This window comes from Delphinus delphis, chromosome 4 (assembly GCF_949987515.2).
Source record: "Delphinus delphis chromosome 4, mDelDel1.2, whole genome shotgun sequence".
Classification (NCBI taxonomy): domain Eukaryota; kingdom Metazoa; phylum Chordata; class Mammalia; order Artiodactyla; family Delphinidae; genus Delphinus; species Delphinus delphis.
In genome coordinates this window covers 66996341-67015704 of record NC_082686.1, presented here as the reverse complement: position 1 = coordinate 67015704, position 19364 = coordinate 66996341, and the positions used below count along the sequence as shown (strand labels likewise).

At 42.6% G+C, this 19364-nt stretch overlaps 1 protein-coding gene across 1 annotated transcript; it reads right to left on the bottom strand.

Annotated features, from left to right (window-relative positions):
• Nucleotides 1–3772: 3772 nt before the first annotated feature.
• On the bottom strand, nt 3773–8888 carry FBXO40 (F-box protein 40). Its single transcript, XM_060010137.1, has 3 exons — nt 8859–8888; nt 6619–8571; nt 3773–4209 (listed from the first exon to the last, which is right to left on the bottom strand). Exons 1-3 carry the CDS (start codon nt 8886–8888, stop codon nt 3994–3996), a joined length of 2199 nt encoding a protein of 732 aa, XP_059866120.1. The 3' UTR covers nt 3773–3993.
• Nucleotides 8889–19364: the final 10476 nt, after the last annotated feature.

The following is a 19364-nucleotide window of genomic DNA, read 5'->3' as shown; positions in this document are numbered from 1 at the left end:
CCACTTTCTGCCTGGGCGTAATGACTACACTCTTTTCATGCATAATGATTCTTGAGGCAAAAGCACAAATTAGGGGAAAGAAAGGAGGAAAAGATTTAGCTAAGAGAAAAAGACTAAAACTAAAGAAACAATGAGGTGTTAAGAGGATTTAGAGTGAGAGTGGCCTCTGCTAGAGAAAGTCTAGGCTTCCTTGTAGCTGGATGAATGAAATCGATGGTCATGTAAGAAGGTAGATTGAGGAAGCTCATAAAGTTTCTGTGTGGTCCAGAGCTGAGGCTGCTGATAGGAGAAGAAGTGAGGACCTTTGGACGGCCAGTGATAGGCAAAAAGCAAATCACCAAGCAAAGTATGGGGATGAGGGAGAATGAAAGGCCAGGACACGGTGAGTTTATTCTAACCCCCAGGCCATTGGGCTCGGCAAGGTCCAGAATAGGAGATCCTAGGCAAAACCAAAATCAAATCGAAATGAAAGTCAGGGATTTGGTATAGGGGATCTTTGATTGGTGGAAAATAGAAGTCTGTGCTATAACCAGTATCTGAAGTTGGATTCAGCTTTCAAAGATGGAGAAGACAGTGGGATCAAGGAAGAGCTAGGATTGGTGTCTGAGACCCATAGTTGCTGCAGGACTTTATAAAAGTCCTTAAAAGTTCAGTGGTGAGCTGTCCATGTGCTTAGAGCACTGCATCCCTCAGGCTCATTCCTTGGCTTTTCTTCAAGACACACCTTTGTTTTCACAGCGACTTCTATGCCAGTGAATCACGCATCTGTCTCTACACCTCACTTATAAGATTCACCCAGTTAGACTTTCAGAGTGAAAAGCAGCTTTTATTTCTGCCTATAGAGACATTGGGGTTTCCAGTGTATAGAGGTAAGTCACACTAGATATACACAATCTCATTCTTCACTTCAGTTTGATCTGCCATCACACATAGATCAGACTTTTGCAGTGGTTTTATTCTTACATCCAAGTTCCACCTTGCTTTTCACTTTTCCCTTCATTATAAGACAGAAACTTCTTTTCCGGATCCTCATATTGTTAAGGCAATAAAGTCCTTTCTGCCTCAGTTCTATAGACCTCGCCCTCCACATTTGGCTGATCTCTACTTGGACTGACTTTCTTGGTGGTGATTCTCTTCAAGGGCTCTGCTCGCAGACACCTCCCTGTCCAGGCTCTTATTCTTGGGTCCACAGTCCCCTTTCACTCTCCTTAGCTGCTTCTTAATCTGAAGCCGTGTCTAGCTGTCTTGCCTCTCTCAGGTGATGCTTGCTGCTCACGCTGTTCACTACAGCTTCATCCCACTAATCAAATCATCTGTCTAATCCACCATCTCTCTAAAAGGCTTCCCTTTTTCTCCAGTTGCCCTCTCACCATAAGATGTGCTTGATTGTGTAGGCCAGTGGATACCTGCAATACTCTGGTTTCCTGCAACGTATACAATTAGATACCTTGTAAAATGTGTTTGATGATGTTGATCAGCTCAATATTGTGCTGAAGGCAGCAGCTGGGAAAGTAAAGCGTGCCTGGAAGGGTGGGGCCCACAGAGCAGTGCGGTTAGTCTCCTGAATGCCCTCCTGCACCCTGGGCTGCCCAGAATGTCAAGGAAGAGCCCTCTGCTCTCTTCCTTTCTCTATACTTCTCTTGCAGCTCATGTTAGCCCCGGATTTTCACCTCCCTTAGTCTACAGCTCCCCTTGCTTTCTTTTTCTAATAAAATAAGAAACCCAAAATGGATTTTCAGAACTTTCTTCCTCCATATAGGAAGGACTAGATTCAAAACACATGGAACTGAACCCTGGATCAGTTCCTTTTCTCCCACTTCACTGCTTAGCTGTCGCAGTTATTCATCTTCACTGAATAAAATCTTAGCTCACATTCTAGTTATATTTTTTAGAAAATGGCGCCTTATATACAAATGTGAAATATAAACCAAACAATAAGGATTAGGAAAAATAGAGTTACGTTACTCAATAGTACCAAGTGGCACATTATAATGGAAGATGAGCATACTTCTACTCTGGGATTTGCTTTAATGCCTTCTTGACTCTTCTCAGGGGTGTCATCTACTTCATCTATACCAGCTCTGAACCATGTTCAGAGGGGAACCCAGGCAATAACAAACATTCATATTGACTAGACTCTTTTTTGTTGTTGTTGGTTAAATTCTTTGTTCTCTGCTCCCCCACAATGCCCATCCTCCTTTTCCCTTCTTTCTCACTCGCTGAGGACTGCTAGGAAAATGGCATCAATTAAAGAGAGAGGGTTAGGGTTAGGGCTAGGGCTAGGGTGAGGGTTAGGGTTAGGGTTAAGATAAACAGCTCAGCCTTCCTGGCTTCAGCTATACCTGGAGAGCTGATAGGATATACTTTTTGCACTGTGACCCAGGGACGTGAAGCCACACCAAACAAACCATCTCCATTTGGTTCCCAACTTAAAATCATCATGTGTCTAAAACCTATTTGGTAAAGAAAGAAGAGCTGCATGAAATCATGACCATTGTAGATAACTATGTGAGATAAGAATTTGCTGTACTAAAAAGCAAACTTATCCTAATTTACTGCCATTGGCATGTCATTCTTTAGGGCAGTTGTTCTCAACCAGGAGCGATCTTGCTCCCAGAGGATTTTTAGCAATGTCTGGAGACATTTTTGGTTGTTATAGCTGTAGGGGTGCTACTGGTATCTATTGGATAGAGGTCAAGGGTGTTGCTAAACATCCTATAACACATAGGGCAGTCCCTTATGACAAAGAATTATCCAGTCTAAAATGTCAGTAGTTCCATGAAACCCTGCTTTAAGGGATGCCAGCTTCTATTGTGTAGTTTTATCTTACTTTTGTTCTCATAAGTTTTAACTATTTGTTACCAAAACCCAGAAGTGTCACGCACTTTTGACAGAATGCAGTCATGGCCAGCAATAGGTAGGAGCAATTATAGGGAATCACTATGTTCAGATATCTTCCTTCTCAAGAATCCCGATGGGGTACTCAAGTGATGTCTAGGACCTGGCGACTGGTACCACAGGAGCTGCAGTGGGCCTTGTCTGGACTTTTCCAAATGCGAGGTCTCCTTGGGCTACCCTGTGCATTCTGACGTGACACTGAAGTTGGTGTTAGTGTCTCGTGATCATTTCACTTAGCTCAGGGTGGTGCTGGCCCGTGCCTGTGCTCTCCCTAATCCAGACGGAGAATATAATTTTCAGAGGAAAAGAACCTTGACTCTCAAGTCACTATTAAAATGTTTGAAAGTAGGCTCTGGCTTTTGGTCCTAATTTTCTCCATAAATATAATATCTCCTCTGGATTCTTCTTCATTTTTCAAGGCTGTCTTTCTATATGTTGCCAGGATTCTATACAACAATCGCATTCTAGGACCTCATTTCTACCTCTCATCCTTTGGCCTTTGGTGTCCTCGAGGCTGTTGTGCTTAGCCTAGGTCTCTATTCTTTCGGGCTGTTTGGACTGTCTGGGCTTAGATGCAGTGGGGCAACTAAAAAAAGCCCTGGACTTGGCTGTCAGGACAACCCCAGCTCCAGAAATTTCAAACTGTGCCCTTCACCCTGGGTGCCCTGGGAGGCATGTCAGTCCCCATCCCTACATTGCCTGCTCCATATCATTACAAGTGCTTATAAACTGAAAAGCTCTCCACAAAAGCACAGGCCTGTGCTGGTTATGGAATTTCACGGCTCTCTCATCTCATCTTCCAAATGGCCTCAACTCACCTATTTAAAATACTTCACAGACTGATTTATTTTAGAAAAAGAGTGTGGGGGGAGGGAGGAAATAAGTTATCAGTATGGCACTATAGCAGTTATACAAGCCATGGCTTAGGAAACTCTTCGGCCTTGTGCAGCTGCTCAGGTTTTGAAGGACATTTGCATGTTCCAAAACACCGAGATAAGCACATTTGCAGTTTACAGAAGGAAGTCCTCAAAACCAAACTCTGTCGAACTTTCAGTAACCCTGAGTGGGAATCCAAGAAGGGTGGCTTCTGAGCCTTTAGTAGGTGTGTCTTCCTCTTGGTCTGGCTTTAAAGGTTGTGACTAAAGTCTCTGAGGCCTGCTTACGGGGCTGACACATGCTGGTCAAAAGAATCGGGTCAGTCTTGTGTTCTACAACGTTGAAAGGACAGGACTTCAGGTGCTCAGACATGGAGGCAACTTCATTAAACTCCCAGCCCTTGATTTTGGAGAAGAGGCTGCTGAATTGCCAGATCTATGAGGAAAGAGAGAAGTTCCAAAGTAAACACTGGGGTGTTACCCTCAGGCCAGCTTTGTTTGAACAGTGTGGGGAAATGCCTTTCTGTTCTTAGATTCCTGAGAGTATTTAGTGGCTGCAGCATACATTTGTTAGTCCTTTCTCCAGCATCCAATTCCTAGATCCCCCTTCCAACTGATAATCATCCCAGCCAGCCATGTGTTGTGTGGAAATGACTAACACCAATCTGCTTATTGACATATACCCTTCCCCCATCCCCCACCTCCCCAGGAACAGTGGTTAGTTCTAGAATAGACATATGGTTCAAATCAGGACAACCAGTGCCAATGAGACTCTACTCCAGAACTTTTGTTTGTGATACCAAGAAGCAGATTCTCTTTTCCCCTCTGTGCTTGAACTTGGAAGCTACAGTCTTAGGAGCTTCTGGCAGCCAGCAGGGACCACGAAGCGAGAACTGTGTCTTAGAGTGGAGCCACAAGCGAAGAAGTAGAGATAAGAAATAGAGAGTAAAAAGGTCATTTGGGGGCATTTTGAGCTGCTAGATCAAGCCATACCTGAAGCCATCACCTTTGCACTCTTCAGTTATATGGGCCAATAAATTCCCTTTATTGTTTGTCATGTTAAGTTGGTTTTCTATTACTTAAAACTAAAAGTATGTTAACTAATAAGAGTCTCAGTAGAACAGAAACCTTAGGAGAAATCTAGAAGTCTGGCACTCAAATCCCTGTGGGCCTTTCCACCTAGGATGTGGTGGCAAAGCCACTAGTTTTAAAATCTGCCTATGAGGGTAGGCATAATCTGATATCCTTCAACCTGATCATTTCACCCTCAGTTTCTTGTCATTGTTACTATATAAGAAAAGTGTATCCTGTGATCTATTAGTGTATCCTGTGATCTATAAGGAAATTAGTTTGTCCCAAATGATATTTAAGAGTGGTCAGCAATCACTGAATTGGGAAAAAATGTGAGCCAAAAAATAATGAAATTTCTAGTATGTAACTTAAATTATTTGCATTTGATTTTACAGAGGAAGATATTAGGTAGTTCTAAATGATACATTGTATCTTGGCAATACAATTCCCAAAGGCAGGATCTTAGTCTCATTCATGTTTATGCCTAACACATGGTTGGTTGGCAGTCATTATCTAACACATGGATTGCAGGCATGGACTCAAGCATGAATTCATGAGGGAGAGTCTGATAATTATTTTTTGAAGAAGACTGCTCAGGGAATAAATAATAGAAAATATGCAAGATGTTTTAGACATAATAAAAATAGATGTAAACATCTCCTAACTCCCCAATACCAGTTTGCATATACCCACATACTGGGAAGAGACTCAACAGTGAGATTTTGGAATTATTGACCTAAATGGGCATCGTAAATTTGTGATTCACATTACCAATATATGTACCATAAGAGAGGATGCTATGGTGCTACGGCACCTTGGATATGACAAATTGGGAGTTTCACTTCTATAGAGTACAAGCCAATAGAACTTATACAGTTAAGCAAGCCTAACCTGATTGGGAAAAGGGGATGAGGTTTTTCCAAAGGGAAAGATTCTTTGATCTATACAGCAGAGTTTTTTTAAAAGAATTAAATAAGCATTTGAACCAGGGGAAATCAGTGGACCAAATTATTTTAGAATTTCAAAATGAATTCAACAGGGGCAAAACTTGTTTGTAAATAAATTGGTTGACATAGGGCTGAGGAGAATTTGTTGGCATATTGTATCAGTTGGAGTCCAGGCAGAAAACAGATGGCACACTCAAACTGGGTAATCTGAAGAGAATTTTATAAAGGAATGATATACAAATGTGTGGGCAGGGTATAGAAAACCCAGGCTAGTAACAATCTAGAGTGTTACTACCCTAGGCCTGAAAGGGAGGAAGGAAGTCAATGGAACCCAGAATCGGTAACCTATCAGATATCAGATACAGTTGGAGGGACATGGCCAGTGCAAAATGTCATGGAGGGGAGAATGCATGCAGGAAGGAAGCCAGAAGAATAACCATGTCAACCTCACTCTTCTCCCTCCTGACCATCTCCTGCTGATACACTCCCGTTAGATTAGCCCAACTGGAAGCTGGAGGGCAGGGGAGCTGGTTAAGCTAGTCTATAAAGATCAGCCTCCTGGGGGACAGATCACGATGGAGAATGGATCATGTGAGCAAACGGAAGACATGCAGGACACATACATAAATAGGCATTACCATTTGTATTGCCATTTTTATGTTTATGGGTCTGTCTCCTCTACTATGCTGACAGCCTTGAGTTCATAGACTGTGCTTTATTCCCGGTAACCTAGTACAATCTCAGTGCCTAGCACATGGCTTGGTGCACAGAAGGCCCTTAGTAAATACTTGTTGAATGAATGAATAAGTGAATGACTATTTACTTGCCTTTCTGTGAACTCTCCACGAGGTGCCTCCATGGGAATACCTCTTCTTCTTCCATTGCAGGAGGACCATCCCTCTCTCTTGTAACAAAGTGGCACAGATATTCCTCATCAGCACGGACACCTGGGAGAGCTGGGATAGGCTGATGCTGTCTAAGAACCCAGCAATGTACTGCAAAACCTCCAGGGGCAGGCTGGTTAGAGAATTCTGGTTTTTTCCTTCATGGCCTGAGAGATGGTTGTTCCCTCCCTCACTCAGCTCTGAAGCAACCTCCGGCTTGATGGCAAAGGTCTTGAGCTCCTGACTGTAGATTACTTTTGCCTTTTTCCCTGGGGGACAGAAATGGTTTTGAATAAAGGTACATCCCAAGTAGGCAAGGGGGCATCGGTGCTGGAACCAACCATTGAGACATGACTGAATGTCTGTGTGGACATTCTTGAAATGTAGGGGAAATTCATCCCTCCTGAAGAATTTGTTGCAAGTGAAAGTAAAGGCAGAACTGCTCTTGTTGTGTCTCCTGGTCACACACTCACTGTGGAGCTCCATATGGAGCCCATTCAGATTGGCAGTGGTTAGAAGGTCAGCCAGCACCGTCCTGGAGGAAAATTGTTCTGGCTCAAAACTGTATGTCTGTGTAGCAAAATCCATGAACACCCCATCAATGCTCCTGGATTCAGAGATGACATGACCTTTGAGTTCTCTTTCCAGAGCACACAGCAGGGTGGTCTTGATGAGATCTGATTTGGGGAGGTCCTCCACAGTGATCCCTAAATCCAAAGTATCTACTGCCTTGTGTTCACTTGGCCTACTACTCAACGAGGTGTCTCTGAGGTGAGCCCGCTTCCCGCAGTAGCTCATGGGAACTTTGAAGGTGTAAACAGTCTTCACTTCCTGAGCCTCGAGTTTGCCATAAACAAAGTCTCTCTCTTTAGGTGTACAAGCAGGCATCTGACCAAAGTGAATAAGCATCCTCCCATTGTGCACCAGATACATATTATAGTCCTTTGCATCCATAGCTGTTTTCAGTCTTTCCAGAACACCATCCTGCCAAGGGGCAAGCCCTGACTTTTCTATGGCTTCATGAAATTCCTGCTGCTTCTGGTCTTCCTGTGTTTCCTTCCCTTTGGCAGCGCTCTTTTCTACCATGTTGTTGCTGCTGGAAATCTGTTCTTTCTCTGGGCCATCCCTGCTCTTGCTCTCACTGCTCACTGATGAGCTCGTTAAAGCAGAGGCCGCATGCTCTTTGCTGAACATATTTTCCCACTTGTCAAACTTGGCTAGGTCCATCCCTTCTCTGGTTTTGGCTAATACCTCTCGTTCTTCTTGACTCAGCTCTGCCACCTCTCCGTTGGTGGTTGTTACCAAACCAGCATCTGCCCCACCCACCGCTCCTTCCATTTCCTTCCAACTGGCTTCACCATTCATGGTAGGTTCCTCTTCCGTGGGTTCTCTAGTTTCTGGGAAAAGTTCTACCATTTTCAGAGATCTAAAGAGGACCTTCTGGTCTTGGAGGGCCAGGGCTGTGTCCAAGCACTCCTCATTGGGGGTCTCTTTCATGATGTTCTCGTGAAGGGCTGTTTCAGAGTCCAAGTTTGGCCAGCGGTTCCACTCCATGGAGCAGCAGACCACGCTGGCGGGGCACACTTGCAGGTGCTTGGCCAGCTTGTGACGGGAAATGGAAAGGGGGCAGCCATATTCGGAGTTGAGGCACGGAACCTGCTCCAAAGGGCACAGGAGCTCGTGCTCTGCCTCTTTGCACATGTGGAAGGTAGCACCGCAGGACAGGTGGCAGTTTATCACCAGGCAGGAGACACCAGGCTCCATAGGCATGTGGCAGTGACGGTTGAAGCATCTGTCACAGTGCCTGTGCTGCCCTCGTGGAGGCCTGCGCGCCCTACGCTGGAGACACCAAAGGCAAGGGGAAAGAGAAAACAAATGACTGCTGGAAGAGAAGCTCTATGCATGTCTGTGAGTGTTTACGTTTTAATTGACTTATTTCCTGTTTATTCATGTTTATTGTAGGAATCTTGAAAAATATAGAAAATCATAAGAAGAAAGCAAGAATACTCATAATCCCACACAATCTAGAAATAACAGCTATCAATACTCTTCTCTTTATTTCCCAATAGTTTATTCTATGTATTAGCTGTGTTGAGAATAGAAAAAAAACAAAGGTGAAAGTAATGGGCTACAAGGTGACAATTGCTATTTTTGAGTTGTGGGTTGTGGAGGATTTATATGACACAGTTAATACTATGAATACAATTTTGCATTCTGCTTTAACTTGCTATTATGACATGTCTAGGCTGTTTTATTAATTTTTCTTTGCAAACTTTCTTCATAATGGCAGTGTAACACTCCAGAATGAGTGTTCTGTCATTCATTTAACCAACTACCACTAGGGGGTATGCTGGGAGGACATGGGGCATGACTGGTTTTGTTCACATCTTGGTCCCCAGCACCTGTCACAGGGCCTGGACCATGGTAAGCACTCAGTAATATTTGCCGAATGAAGGAATTGTTAGCCATTTAGGTTATACCTGGATTTTTTGCTTTTTCATGTGTAAAGTTTTACTAAAAATCTTTGCTCACAGATCTTTCTCAGGTCTATGATTTCCCCCTATTCTGTGTCAGTTTCTTCTAGGTTCTGCTCTAGCATCTATGGTTCGGCAAAAAGCCAATATATATCATCAGACCAAAAGGATAAATCTGCCAGATGCTTGGGCTACAGGCTAAATGAAGCCAGACCTGGACCTGTGAAAGGTAAAGTTCCAATAAGCACCTGGTACTTACCATAGCTTCCAAATTTCTTCTTGCTTTGTAACTCTAGGGGAAAATATAAATATACAAATATGAATGATTAGTAAGAAAAGTATTTTATCTGTTTTAAAAGGGGCCAAAGAGACTTCATGTATTCTTCCACCACCCTGGCCCACATTTTGCAGTCAAATATACTCTACCTAGATACAACAATTGTTAACATTTTGCCCCTTTCACTTTCTCTCTCTCTCAACACACACACACACACACACACACACACACACACACACATTTTTTGCCAAACCACTTGAAGATAAGTTGCTGATGTCATGACCCTTCATCTGTAAGTACTTCAGCATGTATTTTCTAAGAATAAAGACTTTTTTTTGTAACTACAGTAACATTATCTCACCAAGAAAACTAAAAATAATTTTCTAATATCATGTAACATGCTGTCTATATTCAAATTTTCCCAATTATCTCCAAAATATCTTCTGTACTTTTTAAAAAACAACTCAGTTTTGAACCAGGATCCCTTTAAGGTTAATTTATTACATTTGTTTGTTAAATCTTTTTAGCCTCTTTTCCTCTGGAAAAATCCCCCTCAACTTTTCTTTTTTAGAAGAGACAGCCTTAAATATCAAGGGAATTGTATGCTAGTTCATTCATGTATTCATTTGTTCATCCATTCATTCAACAAACATTTTTGATTACCTACTATGTACCAGTAAGTGAGCATAGGGGTCACCCGGACTGCTTGTTAAAGTGGCTTTAAACACTATTGTTCATTATAATCAGCTGTGATTCTTGTTAAATATATAGATCCCCACTGTTCAATATGGTAGTCACTGGCCACATGTGGCTATTTAAATTTAAATTAATCAAAATGAACTAGAATTAATAATTCAGTTCCTCAAGTCATATTAGCTACACTTCAAGTGTTCAATAGCTACTCTATTGGACAACACTGCTATAGATGCTGGCTGCACCCCTGACCTGAGCGAAGGGTGTATCCTGGAATTTACATTCTTAACACATTCCCCATCTGACTCATGCACTATAAGTGTGGAAGAGGGATCACGCCAGAATCCCTCTTAGGCTATAGAGGGATACCTCATACCCTAATAGTCAGCCTGACCATCAGTAGCTTCAGGGTTAACTAGAAGATTAATCAGACAGAGAGGGAGCTGAGCAGAGTGGAAAAGCTGTGAGGGTAGGACTGAGATGGAGCAGAATAGGATCAGGCAAAGAGCACATCTTTTGGATGCAAGAGTCTAACTACTTGATCTTTTAACATACAATTTAACATTCAGGTAGGCTCCTGCCATATTCCAGATCACTCCTGAGGGGGAAAAGCCCATTATGGACTTACAGAAATTCATAAATACTAGGCTCAAGCATCTAGAATTATTTGGTACTCAGTAAGGAACCATTTACCATTGTAATTGGGGTGTTAACCAGTAGTAGTGGAAGAATGGAGTGGAAAGACCTAGAGTTAGAAACTGCTATGTAGAGAACATGATGGAGGCTGAGATTGTGAGACTGATGACAGTAGAAATAGGCAAGATGAGACAGAGAGGAGACATTACAAGGGAGGGTCAACTAACATTTTTGTTTCTGGCTGGAGATGGGGGAAGAAGAAGAGTCAAAGGTGATGCCAAGAAGGTGAACTAAGAAGAGAGAATGTTGGGTGTAATTCTGAGAAAAATAGAGGTCTAAGGAGGGAACTGTTTTGGGAAGAAAAATGGGTCCAGCGAGTGTAATACAAGTTACTTTAGGTGATGACAGATCATGTGGGTGGGAAGATGAGGGGTTAGAATATAGAGATTCAGACTTGAGAAGTATCCACTTAAAAGTAAGAGGAAGCCATAACTGGGGAAGTGAGAACACAGAATAGAAATCTGAGCCATGAAGTACAAGGCTAAGTATGACCACTTTGGGGACAATAAGAAGAAGCAGAGCCAGAGAAGGAGAGACCAGTGAGCTAAGAGAGTCAGGACTATTGTTGCTAGATGTAAAGGAAAGGGTGAGTGATGGCCTCCAATGCTGCTGTGCGGTTAAGAACAGGGATGACAATGCCACTGCTCATGGCAGTTCCCCAAAGAGCTCTTGCCAGAGCATTTGCATTTCAGCTGTGAGGTGGGACCCTTGGCCATTCAAAATCTAGCGTTTGTCTGGAGTAGAGGAGAAAGCTATTAAGCACACACTCCAATGTTGGCAGGGCCTGTGCCCTGGCTGGGAGAATGTGATCATCTGCTTTCTATTCATAATAGACATTCATCAAGAATGGACTCTGGATGACTCAGGGTCCCCTGTTGGTTTTTAGGTGGGGAAGAAGAGGCAGATCACGAATGGAGTAAGGTTATGTGAAAAAAGCTAATAGCACCAGGAATATCCAACTTCGTATTTGCCAGCCGGGTTCTGTCACAAAGTTGAGCCCAGTTTCCAGCAAGGGCAAAGCAGCTCTGGCTAGTTCTGTGCACTCAATGTATGTAGTGAGAACTCTGCCCCTATCAGCAGGCATGTGTCTGGCTGGAGGGACAATAGTGATGAACTCTAAGCCCAATCATTTCTTTTTCTCCCTCTTCTTCCTCTTCCTCTCCTTCTCCTTCTTCTCCTTCTTCTTTTTTTAATTGAAGAATAGTTGATTTACAATGTTGTGTTAGTTTCAGGTGTACAGCAAAGTGATTCAGTTATATATACATCTATATCAATTTTTTAAGATTATTTTCCCTTATAGGTTATTACAAAATATTGAGTATAATTCCCTGTGCTACACAGTAGGTCCTTGTTGCCAATCATTTCTTATCCTTCAGCATTATAAAGATGGTTCTTAGCAACAGCGTTATTGAAGCTGGGAACATTTGTGGTGGAGTCTTATTGCTCTCCATCTCTTTGAGGTTATTTGAAAATATTCCTTTAAGAGAAAAGAAAAGCAATGAAGGCAGGCAACAAAGATGCTGTCGCTTTATGTTGCTATTTAAGGATCTTCTGCCAGGCTCTGGAGCTACCCCAGATGAGTGACTTTGAGAGAAGGCATGTGCTGAGCAGAAAGACACTGAGTGGAGATGACTTTTTGGAGACATTTGTCAGTGGAGGAAAGGAGAAAGACAAATATAGCCTAAGGGCATAAAAAAATCACATCTGAACCTTTTGTTGTATATCTGGGGGAAATCTTTCCCACTGAGATAAAGGACAATCCAAAATTGTTGATAGTCTAATTATTGCTGGAGAAACAGGGTAACCAATCATCCTGGTTTGCCTCGGTCTCTCCTGGTTTGAGCACTGAAAGTCCCAGGTCCCAGGAAACCTCTTATTCCCAGGCAAACTTAGACAGCTGATTGGTCACCTTAAGTTGGAGTCAGCTGGTGTTGCCTCAATTTAATCAAATTAGATTTATCATTGGTTGTCTTGTGACATGAGATGCCCTGTTCTCCCAATTTCTGTTCCTGTGCAGTGACTGGATACTTATCCTCCATGGGGTCTGTCTGAGTTTCCTAGATGGAGTGATTTCTCCATTTTGGATGTCATAGTGGAAGAGAAATAAAATATTAGTGCTTAACATGTGCATTTACATAACATCTCATTTAATCCTCACAATAATAATGTGAGGTGGGTATTACCATCTCCAGTTTACTGATAAGGACACTGAGGCACAAAGAAGCCTAAGTTTGTCTCGCTTCAAACTCTACTGTCTGCTACATCACACTGTGTCCATCAGAGACCCATAGAGACATTTGTGGTCCATCTCCATGGTTTGGGGAGAATGCAAGACCATGGCTAGAGTCTGTAAGGGGAAAGCCTTTTTTCCCCCAGTTGGGGCACAGAAAGGTGTCTACCTGTATAATCTTTCCAAATTGTAGAGAAGCTGGATGCTTCACATTAGGAAGATCCTCCATGCCTATGATGAATTTTTTTTCTTTTTTGGTCCTCCTCTGGACTACAACCCATACTGTGCCCTTCTGAATAGAGGAAACAAGAAGACTGCGCAGGTTCCATGCCTTTGCATTTCAGGGAATACAAATGTGGCAGGGAAGATTTTTAAGGTTAAAAATCTGCACTATAGGGACTTCCCTGGTGGCACAGTGGTTAAGAATCCTCCTGCCAATGCAGTGGACACGGGTTTGAGCCCTGGTCCAGGAAGGTCCCACATGCCGCAGAGCAACTAAGCCCGTGCGTCACAACTACTGAGCCTGTGCTCTAGGGCTCGCGAGCCACAACTACTGAAGCCTGCGTGACTAGAGCCTGTGCTCTGCAACAAGAGAAGCCACCGCAATGAGAAGCCCGCGCACCGCAACAAAGAGTAGCCCCTGCTCGCCGCAACTAGAGAAAGCCTGCCAGCAGCAATGAAGACCCAACACAACCAAAAATAAATAAATTTATTTATTTAATAAATAAATAAATAAAAAGGAAGGTTTCAATTGAGACTTGTCTCCTCTCGCGACTGACTCTGGGTGTTGATACAACCCGAGGGAAGTTGCTGTGATGGTGTGAGTGGTGAACGACCTGATGAAGGGCATAAACGGAACAGAAGTGCTGGGACCCATGGAATGTGCGTAGGCTGTGAAAGGAGCTCTGACTGGAATATCAGCAGAGGGTGGGAATGCCCCAGGAGGGATACAGGAATGATTTCTGAGGCCCTGAGAGTGAGTAGAGCTAACAGGGCTCCCAGCACTCCATCAGCCTTCAGTGAAGGATTGGATTGGATGGAGTTGAACAGGACCCTAAAGAAGGCAGCATTTGAAACACCTGTGAGAGCAATTTGAGACCTTTAGGAGGAAGGGGTAATGATGTCAGATATATGCTAATTTGTGTTTTGTTGTTGTTGTTGTTTTGTTTTAAAGGAAGAAAAATAAATGTTTTCAACTTTATTTGGTTAATGTTGCCTTAACTGAATGGAAAAGACTCCGTGGACTCCAGTTATAACAGATACTCTGAATGCTGCCAGAATTGTTTGTAGGAGGTTACAACTTGTTCTCAACACTTACAGTCATAGAATCAGGAATCTGGCTCAGGTAGATAACCAGAAATCCTCTGCTCTGGAGCTTCTCAAACTTCAGTGTGCATAGGAATCACCTGGGCAATCTTTTTTGAAATGCAGCTTCTGATCTGGTAGAACAAATGGTCTAGGAAAGAGTCTAGGTTAAACTCTTCATTTTTTACAAGAGAAACTGAGGCCCGGAGAAGTAATGTGTCTTGCTTATGCTCCCACAGTCTCTGACTCTAATCACATGCTTTTCTTTTTTCTACTTCACCTTGATAGTTTACTGAGAAGTTCTGTAGAAACCACAGTGCCACACAGAGCTACCTGCATGATGACGGCCAAGGGCATATGGGCAGCTTAGATGGTACCAAGGGCAAAGCAGGACAAGGCCTGGAAGAATGAGGAAGAGGTGGTGACCAAGTGTCACTGGCCAACAAGGTCATGAGAAGGCATAAAGCAGGTATATTTAAATCACTGACTCAAGCAAAAGAGAATGCAATTAACAGAAAATAGTTTTAACATTCTTCACTATAAAGTTAGTAGGCAATCAGGGTTGGTGTCAGGGAGATATTTTTAGGCAAGGGGCCCTCCCAGCACCCCTCACATGATGCAGCGACTATTTTGCCTCCTCATGTGGCTAGCCCTGGCAATAATTATTTATTCCTGAGCTTTAACTTTAGTGGAAGTGACAAGGTCAAGAGTTAAAGGACAGAGATTAACTGTTAACCTATTAACCAGTCAATTAATCTGTTACTTTAATTATACATTGTTAATCTGTTTCCCTGCTATGGAGATACTTAATTCTATGGAAAGAAAATGTATAAAGTTAAATATTAAAGTAATCCCTTTGCATCTTGAGATTTTAACACAACCAGTTGGCTGAGGATAGTTCCCACATCTGGTCGCATAATCCTGGGCTTTCAGGCTATGATTTCAGCCTTTTCACTATACCCTAAAAATCATCCTCCCTCAAATCTGTTCAACCTCACCATCTGCAGTTCTGTACCTACACTAGAAATCTCTCCACCTTTAAACTTTCTAGTTATTTAATTAGCTAGTTAATTCTCATATCTTGTACTTACATTATTAGTTTCAGTATTTTAAATTACTGTTTTGTATTGGCCAAGAAAGTGCAAACTAGATGGATTATTTAGGAGTAGCTCTGAGTCAGCTGGTCTGGTTGGTTACTGCTAAGCTAACATGCCCATCTTGCTAGGAAAGTACCCGGTATACCCCTTGAAGACCTTTGTGCCATGGAAACTCTGACAAAATTAAATGAAGTTAGGCAATTATACACAGTGCATTTGATTGTGCCTAGCAAACAGGCATAATTACAACCCAGACACCTATAGCAGAGTTATGGGATGCATCTGGAGGTTACAGGGGCAGGCAAGAAGGAAACAGGAGTTAAGGTGTCTGGTGGTAGGTCTCCTTTTACTTGACATTGGTGGCTTTAGCCTGTACAGTGCAAAGTTTAGAGTGTACAGAATCCCTTTTGCTGCACAGGCCACTTCCTAGGATGTCCTTAGCTGAACTTTTAACTGTATAACACTAAAGCAAGGTCCAGAGGAAAACAGGAAAATAAACACTGCTCCCTTATTCCTGCCAATTTGTTTGTGCATGCAACACTATGCTGTTATTCCCAAAGCTAGAAATAACCTATCTACACTTTAAAGTGTTTGACTCCTCAAGTATCATTAATCATTTTACTTTTGTCCCCCTGGAGTTGCAAGTTTCAAATTTGTGATAATTTTTGGTTTGCATGTATATACCATTTTTCAACTTGTAAAATACTTTCACTTCTATTCCATAGATGCATTTGGATTCAAGAGAGCTGGGGAGGAGTGAGTCATGTTTAGGGAATATTGTTAAAGAAAAACAGGTTTTAAACTCTGCAGGCAGAATTTAAATAATATACGCAGTAAATACAACTGTGCTAAATTAACTGGTAGAGTGACACAGGTGATGGAATTTAAAGTACGTGAGAATGACTTGCAGTTTACATAGAAAATGCTGATTGGGGAAAGATCACAACATTTGGACTTCAGAAAACAGAAATCCTGGGTTCTGGGCCTTCCACCTATTTCCTCACCATCTCCTCTCCCCCCGCCATCCTGAACCCCCATCAATACTGTGTAACCTTAGAGATAGCACATAACCACTATGTGCTATCACTATGGTTGATTTTAGAAGAAAGAGCCTAAGCTGTTAGAAAGCAGGTCATCTCTTCCTGCTCTAAGATTTTAGATTCAAAGCAGGAGTTTACCTATGGCTGGGTCTCATTCTCAGTGTTAACCTTTTCACCCCCATATGTAACTTAATTTGCTTAACAACCCTCTTACTCAGAGCCAAAAGGTGATATGCCGCTCAGCCTCTGCCTCCATGTTCACCACTCTAAATTTCCCCTTGATGAACCTGCCCACATTTGAAAAGCTTACCTTAATGGCATGGGCTGAGTCAGCATCTGCTGCACTTGTGTCCCTTGATGGTGAGCAAGTAGACTGCCGGAGGTGGCTCGGCGTGCATTGGCTGCAGCAGAGGACGGAGTTTCGTCGAGGAGGTAGGGAAAGGAGAAAAAAACTTCAACAGAAATAGTTCAAGTGTTTTGAAGTTAAAAATAAAACTGTATCACAAGGGGCAATGTGACCAGGCTCAGCTTACGATTTTTTCTTTCTCTTGTATTTGTCCACACTCGGTCTCTGTTGGAGTGGCAGTTAGCAGGGGAAGCCGGAAGGCAAGTGGGGTTTTATATCAATGGGTTTTCTTTCCCTTGAGGAAGAAGGAAAATCCTTGTAAGAAGGATCATTTCAAGGCCCGAGCAGCCTCATAGAGTCCTGTGCATGTGGTTGGCAGATCCAGCTGTGCCCACAGTGGCTGGTGGAGCAGTCAGGACAGGCTGCTGCTCTAATTATAACCGTGCTTTTCACCTAAACCTATCAGTGGCTGAGGCAGCAACTTGTGCAAGGGACATGTGGTCCTGTTTCTCCTATTTCTTGTCGTGACAAGTGCCTGTCCTCTCCTGGCCCTCTTCTTTCCCAGATGGTTGGGAAAGGAAGATTTTGTAATTCAGAAATCAGGCATAGAATAAGTCCAGCCTGAGAAAATTAGAGGTGGTAGGAGGCTTAGCTATCACTTAGTCCAACTCTCTCATTTTACAGATGAGAAGACGGAGAATAGAAAGTAAATTGTTCGCCTAGATCTTCCAGCACTACATTGAAAAACGTAGTGAGTGGTTGGGACTTCCCTGGTGGCGCAGTGGTTGAGAATCCACCTGCCAATGCAGGGGACGTGGGTTCGAGCCCTGGTCCGGGAAAATCCCACATGCCGCGGAGCAACTAAGCCCATGCGCCACAACTACCGAGCCTGCACTCTAGAGCCCGCAAGCCACAACTATTGAGCCCACTTGCCACAACTACTGAAGCCCACGCGCCTAGGGCCCGAGCTCTGCAAAAAGAGAAGCCACTGCAATGAGAAGCCTATGCACCACAATGAAGAGTAGCCCCTGCTCGCTGCAACTAGAGAAAGCCCGCGTGCAGCAACAAAGACCCAATGCAGCCAAATATAAACAAATAAATAAAGTAATTAATTTTTTAAAAAAGTAGTGAGTGGTCATCTCTAACTTGTTTTCTTTTTTTTCTTTAACATCTTTATTGGAGTATAATTGCTTTACAATGGTGTGCTAGTTTCTGCTTTATAACAAAGTGAATCAGTTATACATATACATATGTTCCCATATCTCTTCCCTCTTGCGTCTCCCTCCCTCCCACCCTCCCTATCCCACCCCTCTAGGTGGTCACAAACCACCGAGCTGATCTCCCTGTGCTATGCGGCTGCTTCCCACTAGCTATCTATTTTACATTTGGTAGTGTATATATGTCCATATACTACTCTCTCACTTTGTCACAGCTTACACTTCCCCCTCCCCATATCCTCAACTCTATTCTCTAGTAGGTCTGTGTCTTTATTCCCATCTTGCCCCTAGGTTCTTCATGACCTTTTTTTTTCTTTTTCTTAGATTCCATATATATGTGTTAGCATACGGTATTTGTTTTTCTCTTTCTGACTTACTTCACTCTGTATGACAGACTCTAGGTCCAACCACCTCACTACAAATAACTCAATTTCATTTCTTTTTATGGCTGAGTAATATTCCATTGTATATATGTGCCACATCTTCCTTATCCGCTCATCTGTTGATGGACACTTAGGTTGCTTCCATGTCCTGGCTATCGTAAATAGAGCTGCAAGGAACATTTTGATACATGACTCTTTTTGAATTATGGTTTTCTCAGGGTATATGCCCAGTAGTGGGATTGCTGGGTCGTATGGTAGTTCTATTTTTAGTTTTTTAAGAAACCTCCATACTGTTTTCCTTAGTGGCTGTACCAATTCACATTCCCACCAACAGTGCAAGAGGGTTTCCCTTTCTCCACACCCTCTTCAACATTTATTATTTGTAGACTTTCTGATGATGGCCATTCTGACTGGTGCGAGGTGATACCTCATTGTAGTTCTGATTTGCATTTCTCTAATGATCAGTGATGTTGAGCATCCTTTCATGTGTTTGTTGGCAATCTGTATATCTTCTTTGGAGAAATGTCTATTTAGGTCTTCTGCCCATTTCTGGATTGGGTTGTTTGCTTTTTGATATTGAGCTGCATGAGCTGCTTGTAAATTTTGTAGATTAATCCTTTGTCAGTTGCTTCATTTGCAAATATTTTCTCCCATTCTGAGGATTGTCTTTTGGTCTCGTTTATGGTTTCCTTTGCTGTGCTAAAGCTTTGAAGTTTCATTAGGTTCCATTTGTTTATTTTTGTTTTTATTTCCATTTCTCTAGGATCTAACTTGTTTTCTAGCTATGTTCATTTATGTTATATTCCACATATAAGTGATATCATATGGTATTTGTCCTTCTCTTCTGACTTCACTTAGTATGGTAATCTCTAGGTCCATTCATGTTGCTGCAAATGGCAGTATTTCATTCTTTGTTATGGCTGAGTAATAT